This window comes from Dipodomys ordii, unplaced genomic scaffold (genome assembly GCF_000151885.1).
Source record: "Dipodomys ordii isolate 6190 unplaced genomic scaffold, Dord_2.0 Scaffold3, whole genome shotgun sequence".
In the NCBI taxonomy this organism is placed as follows: domain Eukaryota; kingdom Metazoa; phylum Chordata; class Mammalia; order Rodentia; family Heteromyidae; genus Dipodomys; species Dipodomys ordii.
Genome location: NW_012267219.1, coordinates 10,022,635 through 10,033,341, shown reverse-complemented (window position 1 = coordinate 10,033,341; position 10,707 = coordinate 10,022,635). Strand labels below are relative to the sequence as shown.

General features: G+C 37.9%; 1 protein-coding gene across 1 annotated transcript in view; it reads left to right on the top strand.

Annotated features, from left to right (window-relative positions):
* Positions 1–7,788: 7,788 nt before the first annotated feature.
* Il22 (interleukin 22) overlaps positions 7,789–10,707 on the top strand; it is a 4,896-nt gene continuing 1,977 nt past the window's right edge. The window contains exons 1-4 of the mRNA XM_013018592.1: positions 7,789–7,974; positions 8,413–8,478; positions 8,577–8,720; positions 9,794–9,859. Of these exons, the coding sequence (XP_012874046.1) occupies positions 7,789–7,974; positions 8,413–8,478; positions 8,577–8,720; positions 9,794–9,859 (462 nt within the window). The remainder of the gene's footprint in view (positions 7,975–8,412; positions 8,479–8,576; positions 8,721–9,793; positions 9,860–10,707) is intronic.

The window sequence follows — 10,707 nt, the reverse complement described above, 5'->3', positions numbered from 1 at the left end:
AAGTTTCTTGAATTTAATGTTTTCCTGGACACCAGGCCAAGAAGGTCCTATACATGATAAGTAGTGTTATGTCCTTTTCTCATAGAACAGCAAAGTAACTTAGGCAAGGCCATCCAGTTAGTAAGAGGCAGAGCTTGTCTCAGATCTAGATGGACTTATGAGAGAGCCAGAGCTCTTAATGGCTACTTCCCTGCCACAGAGGACATGAGGTCAAGCTCACATTGACAATGGTACTTCCTTCCTTAATAAAATGAAATGTTAGCCTTACCAAATGCATGGCTCAGAGTGAACTTGAAAGACACTGACTACGGTGTGCTAACACAAGGAGAGAGGCAGATGGAGAACAATGGCACTGGTCTTTGATTTCAAGTCTGGATTTCTCACAATGACTCAGTGGCTTTGAGTGAGTCACACATTTTACTCGCTCCAGCTGTGACAAGACTACCTTCCTTTTGTATGTTAGAGGATGAGAATAAACATTTCCAGTAAACATTAATTTGTTTCTTCAACTAGAAGAACAATTATTAAATGTCTATTCAGTGGCAGATATTGTATGAAGAACTTGATAAAGGGAATGATTAATGATTCTTCTTTCAATAATCAAAAAGTCTGAGCCTGTAAACCAATTGGTCATCTACCTAGAACCTGTGGAGGGCCAGTGATGTCCTAAGGAAAGGTATACAAAGTATGGGCTGTATGAAGATGACATTATAGTAAAAACAATGAACAAATGAATGAATGAATAAAAAATTTTTATCCAGCACCCTATGCATAGCTCTATCGCTGTTCTCTTTCTTTAGTAAATATTACCTTGGCATTTCTTATTTCCTCTCACATCTGTGAATTCACAGGCTAAGCACTTTATTCAAGAGAGTAATACTGGGATTTGAACTCAGAGCCTTGTTACACAGATCTTCTTCCCTTTGAGCTATGCCTCCAGACCTTTTTGCTTTCATTATTTTTCAAATAGTGTCTCAATTTTTGTCTAGGCTGGCTTGAACAACAATCCTCCTGTCTGTACCTCCCATGTAATTAGTGTAGCAGTCACCATCAGAGTGCTTTTTATTGGTTGAGATGAGGGCTTATGAATTTTTTGCCCAGCTGGCCTTAATGCATGATTTTCTTGATCTCAGCATCCTGAATAGTGAGGTGTGAACTATCCTGCTTGGCACAAACTATATGTTTCAAGTAATGATTTATTTTTCTATGACAATATTTTTGGTAACTCTTCCCTTTTCTAGCCTATAAAAGACACTATTTCCAATTATTTAATGAAATTAATCTCCTACTAGTCTCATCCCAGTACTTCTACTCTCTTTGAAAGCATGCAATTTTAACAATACATTGAACCTCTTTTATCTAAAAGTCTCAAATCTGAAAATGCTCCAACATCGGAAAGTTTTTGAGTATGAGCATGTGGAAAAAGGCCATGTCTGACCTCATGAGATGAGTCAATCAAAATGCAGGCACACTAAAACTATTGTAGAAAATTACTTTGGGCTAGGTATGGTGGTGCACACTTGTAATTCCTCAAGAAGCTGAGGAAGGATTGGGAGCTCATGGCCAGCCTTGGATACATAGACACTGTCAAAACAAATCAAAACAAACACCAACACAAGTAAACCCCGAACTAACAAAAGGAAATGATGTTCAGGCTAATGTGTCTAAGATATGTATAAAACAGAAGTGAATTTTGTGCTTAGATCTGCTTCAGGTTTTTCTGAAATGTGAAATCTGAAATACTTCTTGTCCCAAATATTGGAGATAAGAAACAGACAATTTGCTAGGTAATTGCTAGGTAAGTACTCTGCCACTTTAGCCATACCTTTAGCCCATTTGATTTAGTTTATGTGTTAGATAGTATCATGTGCTTTTTGCCCAGGGCCTACCTCTGAACTGTGATCCTTCGATCTTTGCCTCTACCTAATTGGGACTACAGGTACGTACCACCATACTCAGGCTCAGAATCTATCATTGGGAAGATTTTCTAATAATCATAAAATAGGTATTATACAAAGAATTTTATGTTCAGTTTATTTGATTGTAAAAGATTTGGAAGAAGTGATCAAACTATACTTCATGTAACATATACATTTCGGACTTCACACCCGGATGCTATCTTCTGCAGCTCACCCAGATGTGTGACACTGGTTCCTACTTCCTACCGCCAGCCTTAGAATGTGGGTCGAGACAAAGGGAAGGATTGATAATTGTGATGCTTTAAAACTAAGACATGTCAGAATTAGAATGATGACTTTAGTATTTTTAGAAGTTCAATGGGGTTGTGAGAATGTAGGATGTTTGGTGCACTTGAGAATGAGACTTTCTTGTGTACTTGACCCACAATTTCCCTTTCTGAGGCCTGGGAAAACTATACCAAGGCTCAGGGGTTTTCTTGTTGTATGTTTTAAATGGGGTTCATCATGACATTTTAATATATTGGTGTAAAGTACTTTAAAGATCTATCGAGTGATGAACATAAATTTTAAGTTTTCTAAAAAATTATGAAATCTAAGCCAAATAAGGTGAAAAAAATAACCCTGAAGAAAATTGGAAGATTGGGATGAAATATTCACTGATGTGAGTTAATTAACTATAACCCTGAAGAAAATTGGAAGATTGGGATGAAATATTCACTGATGTGAGTTAATTAACTATGACTTTGAAGTTCTGGTGATAGAAAGCAAGTATGAGTTTTGTTTCTTTACATCCATTTAACTGTCAAAATAATGAATGGGAAAATTGGGATAAACCTATGTATTTCTGAAATCTTGGTAAAGGATAAATGTTAGGAAGCCAATGTTAAATTCTGTTTTTACCGAAAGGAAATCTCATACATGTTGTTTTCTTCTACCTTTTAAACTGATTCCAACACTTGAAATTCCTAGACAGAAAGGTCTGCTCTTTTTTGTTGTTGGTGGTGGTGGTTGTGGGACTTGAACTCTGAGCCTGGGTGCTGTCCCTCAGCTCTTCAGCTCAAGGCTAGTGCTCTACCACTTGAGCCACAGCACCACTTCTGATTTTCTGAGTAGTTTATTGGAGATAAGAGTCTCGTGGACTTTCTTGCCTGGGCTGGCTTTGAACCATGATCCCCAGATCTCAGCCTCCTGAGTAGCTAGGAGCCACCAGTGCCTGGCAGGTCTACTCATTTTTATCCTGACACATTTCCATAGGTAGATTATCTTTAAAGGGGTGATACGGTACTGATTTCAAGATCTGGTCATTAGGAGAAAGGGGAACTTTCCATAATGACAGTGTCTTGGAGGTCAGGGTGTAACAGGGAAGAAGCTTTTCTTTTCTTTTCCTTCCTTTCCATTCCTTTTCTTTTTATTGTGAAGGTGATGTACAGAGGGGTTACAGTTACATAAGTAAGGTAACAAGTACATTTCTTGTCAAAGCTTTTTACGCCTTCCCTCATTTTTCTCTTACTTTCCCTTCCCCTCCATCCCCCTGCCAAGTTGCACAAATCATTTCCAACATATTGTCTTGTGAATATCGCTGTTGCTTTGGTTCCTCCTTATCCTTTGTCTCATCATTCTGTTGTTCCTCTTCCCTACCCTAATTTAGAGAAACATATATATAATACCAGGGTACCAAAATCAAATACAGTGACAACAGGGAATATACCATAAGGGGAAGAACATACAAAAGAAACAAGAAATACATAGTACATTAAAAACAACAATAACAAAGAAAAACCTCTTGTGTCCATGTCTTAGAGTTCATTTCACTTAGCATCATCTTAGTGTACATGTGAAAAGACTGCTATTAGCTTTTGTTCTTGGCTCATACTTCTATCCATTCCTTTCTACTGACCCTGGAAAGAAGCATTGCTTTTCCTGTTCTCAGGAGAAGAAAATCCCAATGGAATCTCTCTCCAAGCATACTTGGTACCCTCTTATACCTAGGTGAAAGTGTCTAATAAGGGTTGAACATTTTGCTTCTGCTATAAAATGTCCAGGAAATAAAAACTAATATCCAAGACCTCAGGCAAAAAATTCTGAAGTATCCTCAAAGGGCATTAGAAAATAGTCTGGTAAAGATACAGCCAACGTCCTTGCTTGCCATGTACTTACTTGATAGAGATGTTAATTCTGCTCAAATTAGTCTTCAAGTGAAATGGAAACTCAATAAAATTTCTGTTGCAATTTTTCATGAAACTTGACATATTTACTATGAAACATTAAATACACATGAAAGGCCCTGCTTAGACCGCAGGGCTTTTCCAAAGTAAGCTTTCTTATTTACTGTGGATAAAAAGATACTTCTCATTAATAAAATAGTATAAAAGAACAAAAAGGGAGAATAAGCTGGTAGGACAAAGCAGCTCAAAGAGTGTTATTTTTATTTATGAGAAGCTTACTTATGATAAAAGGACACAGCGCTTCATAGACTGTACTAGGAAAATGGTTCACAATTTGAAGGAAAAGAAAATGACACCCTGTCTTCCATCATCTAAAAATACACAAAAGCCCCAATTCCAGAAAGAAAAATGATGTAATAATTGGGAGACAAGATAAAAAGAATATCTTTGCAATCTAAGGATAGAGGAGAAAGGCTTTAAAAGAAAGCCTTGAAAGGTTCAAACCATGTAATGAAAGTTATGTTCACATTAAGTTTTGTGTTCAATGAAAGCTGGATAGATAAAGTTGATAGGGCATTAGTTGTGAGAAGAGTTTATTATGCTTATCACCAGAAAGAGAGTAATATCACAAGTAGACAGACAAACCAACAAAAACAATAGACCAAACCCATTAGAAGAATTGGAAGCTAGTATAAACAATTTATGAAAAGGGGATTTCTAGGTGTCTATACATATATGAAGAAGAAAGTAAGTTAAAACAAAAGTGAGATAACGATTTAGCCTCCAAAGTCTGGCAAAGCTAGGGCAGAATAGCACCAAGTGGAGATGGGAAACAGAATGTGATTCACTTATTGAGATTAATGCTGCCTTTTGAACAACCACCTGGCAGTATTTAGTAAAAGCTAATAAATGTAGCCTGAGAATCCAGTGGAACTATCCTTGGTAAATGTCAAGAATATTCACAAAAATGCCCTGAGAGTAACTTGGGTGAGGTTGTTCAGTGCTCTGGTATCTGATTAATAAGCGATGGAAGGTAGTTTAAGTGCCTGTCACTGGGGAAATGGAGAAATAGAATATGGTGGGTCGGCACTCTGGAATGTCAGGTAAAAAGCAATCACTAAGCACAGCAACCTGGATAAATGGTAAGACCATAACACTGAGCGAAAAAGTAAAGAGAACCATTCCTGAAAAATGAATATGCCTACACCCACCCAATACTACTGCATGTGTTACACAAATACGTACCTATTTAGACTGCATATCAAATAGATGCATATTATAATCATGGCCTATGGTGGGTTGGGGATGGTGGTGCGTGTTGTATGGGGAGGGGAAGGAACTGATGAGGATAGAAATACAAACAGGCATCACATATCCCACAAATGTGCTATGATCAAGTGTGCTGGGCTGACAAGTATCATTAATACAAACCTTTTTTTTTTATATAAACCTTTTAATCTGAGATAACAAAAATCTTCCTTGTCCTACAGAGATGTATACTTTCTGTAGTTCCAGTTGTGGATTTTCAAGCATTGTCTAATGAGTTGGGAAGTAGTATTCATCTAGCCAACAAGTTGTCTAAATGCTAGGGATGCAATAGTAAACAAGACAGAAAAATCCAACCTTCTGGTTAGTTGTTCTAGTTATTTCTTCCAAGCATTAGAATGGATAAATTGATCCACCATGAGCCCAATCTATTTGGGGCCTGGAATTGTGGTACCTGGGTTGCACTTTACCTAGTGGCTATGAAAGACCATTTACAAGCAAACAACTGAAGAGCAAGCCCATCCCATCCTACACTTAAGTTATGAAGTTCAAATTTTACATAATGTACATTGGATGTGACGACTGCATTTGTTCACTCTTATCCCCTCATTTTGTGTGAGCCTGTCCCTCAAACATGTTTCAGCTTCCTAATATTTGTTTTGTTAAATGGTTCATTAGTTGTTTGAATAAGTTTTAAGTACACAATATATCGTTAACTATAATCCTATGAGTTACAGTAGATCTCTTAAACAATAATCTTCCATCTAGTTGAAGTTTTGTATCCTTTGATTAATATCTTCTTACCTCTTGCCTCTACTCTGGCAATAACAATTTTACTCTGCTTCTATGAGTTTTTTTTAAGATTCCACTTGTAAGTGAAATACTGTGATTTTATTCATTCTCACCTTCTCTTCTGAGTCTTTTTCTTTAGGCCATCTTTCCAAATGTTTGATAACCTCAGACTGTTCAAACTCTTCTCTTTTATGCCTTTTTCAGGTTTGTGCCATCTCTAAGTGATGAAGATTCTACAATTATCCAAGACCCACTCTCTGACTCTTTAAGGGTCTTGATTTTAATTCATTGTGAGCAGAAAAATGTGCTTGAACTAAGGAGGAGTTGCAATTACATGGGCAAGGTAATGAGTACATTTCTTAACAAGCATTGTTGCCTTCTCCTTTGTTTCCTCTCCCCCCTCCCACCCCCCCCCCCCCGCCAAAGTTGTATAGTTCGTTTTTCAACATAACATCTTGTACATGAACTAATTCTTAACAATTCACATTCCTTCCCCCAGTAATACACATTTGTGTTTTGATATTTGAAGTTGATCTGAGTGCCTACTCTTTGAGAAGATTTCCATGCTACTTTTTGGTGTTTATTTAGTATTCAATATACATTTAATAATGTAATGTCAACATGCAAGCATATTATTCCAATTTATCTATATAATAAAAGTTATTATAATATTATTTAGAGATAGTATTTTGGGTCTCGTGTGTTATTTAGAACTAGTATAGATAAAAATGTTAAGATGACAGTTTACGTGGTATTCTTTTATTGAAGATAGGTGGTAAGATGAATGGTAGGTAGATAGTTCAGCATTGGTATTTCCAAACAGAAATGATATTATTTTGATTCCATCAATAAAATGCTCATACATACATATACCATAATTATTTGATCAGTTAAAAATTGTCTCCAAATGAGAAGAAAATGGAGATTTTTTTAAGCCACAAGTATAGTTTAAGATTTAGCATATTACAAATGAGATAAAATTACTTTAAGCATTGGAATTATCTTTTCAAGTTTTCAAAATTTGTAACTTTAAAGCTGAGGATTTAGGGCATGGGTCCCTTATTTCTGGTCACTTCTACGAGATAAGAATCTCTGAAACTGGTAGGAAAATGAGTCCGTGACCAAAATGCTTACTCAGTTACTATAGGAGATCAAAGAATATTATACTCAATTGGAGCCTACTAAGACAAAGAAGTATTTTTTTTTTCTTTGAAAAATATGTAGGGTTGAGAAAATTTCTGGGATTATCTGTAAAAGCACTCTGAGCCATAATAGTGACGTATTAGGGAAATTCATTGCAAGGTGGGAAGGATAGAAGGTGGTGTTTTGTGGGCTCCTATGGTGGTTAGGTAATTCTCAGAAGAAAGTACTGGAAATTAGATAATTGCTGATGTCATATTTTTCACAAGGCAAAAAAAAATTGGTGTCCTGGGGGCTATAAAAGCGGTGGCTTCTACCTGTCTGATCAGAAGCAGAATCAACGAAACAGGTAAGTGTTTCAGCAGACTGGTTCAGTTCATTAAGCCTGTTTGGTATGACGCTTGTTGACTAATTTGTTTCCCTTATTTGTTTTTCTTTTCTCCTCTTCTCTTGATACTAGGTCCTCCTTTTCCAACCACCCATTGTTCAGCTCAGAGTTGCCGGCAATGGCTGCCCTGCAGAAATCTGTGAGCTCTTCCTTCATGGGAACGCTGGCTGCGGGCTGCCTACTCCTCCTCGCCCTGTGGGCGCAGGAGGGTGCCTCCGTGCCAGTCACTTCCAACTGCTGGCTTGACAGGTCCCAATTTCAGCAGCCCTACATCATCAACCGTACCTTCATGCTGGCCGAAGAGGTAGGTGTTCTAGTCTCGCTCTTTGCTACTGTATTGATGGAGGACCAAACTGCTCTTACCATTGCCTTGGGAGCACTTGTAAGATCTTTGGAAACGCAACATGTATTCCCACAGAGGATGTCCTGCATTTCCTTCATCTCTATGAGGACCTTTTTTTTTTTTTTTTTTAATCACAACTCCTTCCTTCCATGTTGGGTTTTAGGATCCACACATTTAGTTTTATCTAAAGAGGAGCTACTCAGCAGCTCATTTTTTTTGTTATTATTAATGCTTTCTTTACCCCTCTGTGCACTATTCTAAAGTCAAGCACACCTCTGGCTTTTGCCGTAAGTCTTTATGGGGTTTCCCTGGGAGAAAGGGAAGGCACCGATCTCCACGTACAGACTTTTCTTCTGTCTCCTCAGTGATCCAGGCACTTAGTCTTTTCTTCTTTTCCAGGCTAGCTTTGCAGATAACAACACAGATGTTCGTCTCATTGGGGACAAACTGTGGCAAGGAATCCATGTAAGCGATGAGAGGGGCACGGAGCACAGCTGGTATGGTGGATGGGCCTTCTAGATGTTCCTTAATATGACCCCCTCCTGCTGCCCTTCTACCTGCAGGGGAAAAGGAAATGCTACCTGATGAAACAGGTGCTCAACTTCACCCTGGAGGAAGTACTGTTTCCCTACTCTGACAGATTCCAGCCCTACATGCAAGACGTGGTACACTTTCTTGCTAGGCTCAGCAGCCAGCTCAACCAATGTGTAAGTCTTTCTCTCAGTTGCATCCATCCACTCCCAGTTCTCTTCCTTCCCTCCTTCTTCTGTTTAGAGACCTTCCCCCTATCCCTCACTCTTCCCAGGCCTATTATATGGTCAGTGAGAAAGGCCTTAGGAAATGGTCCCCAGGACTCATTTGGAATTAATGGCAGATGGGCTGCCCTTGCTTTGAGTCTCTGAGTTTACAGTGGTGAGTGGATTTGGAAAACAGTGGCAGAGAAACCTCATTTGTTTTTCAGTGTCTATTTAAAAAAAGATGTTGGCAGTTGTACAGAAAACATGGTCATGTGGAAATGGATCCACTGAGCATAAGTTGCTGGTGGGAGGGAGAGGCACAGAAAGCAAGAGGAAAATGGTAAGGCTCCATGGTGAGGGGTAGGTTAAAATAATCCCCTTTTGACACCATAGGAAGTGAAAAAAATCAAAAGTGTGAGAACCTTATGTCTCAGAATACTTAAAATGATGAAACATATTGGAGAGGAGTAAGAACAATCAAGGGGTCTGGCTATTTATTTTATTTTAATTTTTTGTGCTACTCTGGGTTGAACTCTTATCAGTTGAGCCATAGATCCATTTCCAGCATTTTGGTGCTTAACTGGAGATAAGAGACTCATGAACTTTCCTACCTGAGCTTGCTTTGAACAGCAACTCTCAGGTCTCAGCCTCCTGAGTAGCTAGGATTACAGGCATGAGTCGCCAGCACCTGGTTTACTTTATTTATTTTCACATAAGAGGTTTTATGCATTGCTCTTGTTCTGAACTTGTGATTTTAATGAGGTACAGCTAAGGTTTTACTCCTGCTAGAATTGGGCCAAACTGCTCCATTCTTGCTGCAACTTGCAGGATTTCCCAAAAGCAAGGAAAGGTTCTCTCTAAGGAAAGCACTTGGATTTTGGTGTCCAAGAGAATGCAAGAGCTCAGAAAATCTAGGTCATTGTGAAATCTAGGTCACTGTGGGTAAAAGTACCGAGTGTTTCCTCTCCAGGTAAATTGTTATATGCCTCTTAAAACTTCAGCGCAACAAGATTAAAACAGCCCCCCTCTCTTTCTTTTTGTAGCACATCAAGGATGATGACCAGCACATTCAAAAGAATGTTCAAAAGTTGAAGGACACAGTGAAAATGGTATTACTGATAAATATTAATACTATATCATACAATTGCAGAGATAAGTTTTGCTTCCCCAGTGACACTTCTTAGTATTTAATTTTCTGTCCGATCGATTACTTAAGTGCTTGTGTATAGTTGTGTCTACATATATCTGTAAATCAACTTCCAAATCTTAAAATTCTTGAACTTGAAGGAAAGTTGAGTGATTTAGTCTTATTATTCTATGCTCTGGGTTTGGCTGATGGCAGAGCCAAAGCTAAAGTACAACCTGATTCTCAGGTTAGTGCCCAAGCAGCTATATGTATTAGTTTTAGTATTGTTAATTCTTGGGACAATTTTAAGTCTCCATTGACTCATTTGGTTTGCAGAAGTATTTGCTCAAAATTGGAACAGTGCCTGGGCGTAAATTTAAAGTTTATTAAAATTTATTTTTAAGCTATTTATTGGCACTGTAAAACTTGGAAAGACCAATCCAGAACAATAGTAGTAAAAGTGCTGGGTAAATGATGGAATTTCTGAAATGGATTCTAGGATAAATTTCTGATATGACTTGTGCTTGTATTTTAAATTATCTCAATATAGTATCCAGTAACAATTGATTTTAGATTAAAATCACAAGTTGACAGTTCCTGATTCATTTTACATGGCTAAAATAGTTAAAAATATGTCATGAATTTATTATAATGAAGTGGAAGTCTGAATTGGAAGCCTTTCTCTCTTTCTTCCTCTTTCTTTTCTCTTTCCCTCCCTTCCTTCCTTCCTTCCTTCCTTTCTTCCTTCCTTCCTTCTTTCCTTCCTTCCTTCCTTCCTTTCTTCCTTCCTTCCTTCTTTCCTTCCTTCCTTCCTTCCTTCCTTCCTTCCTT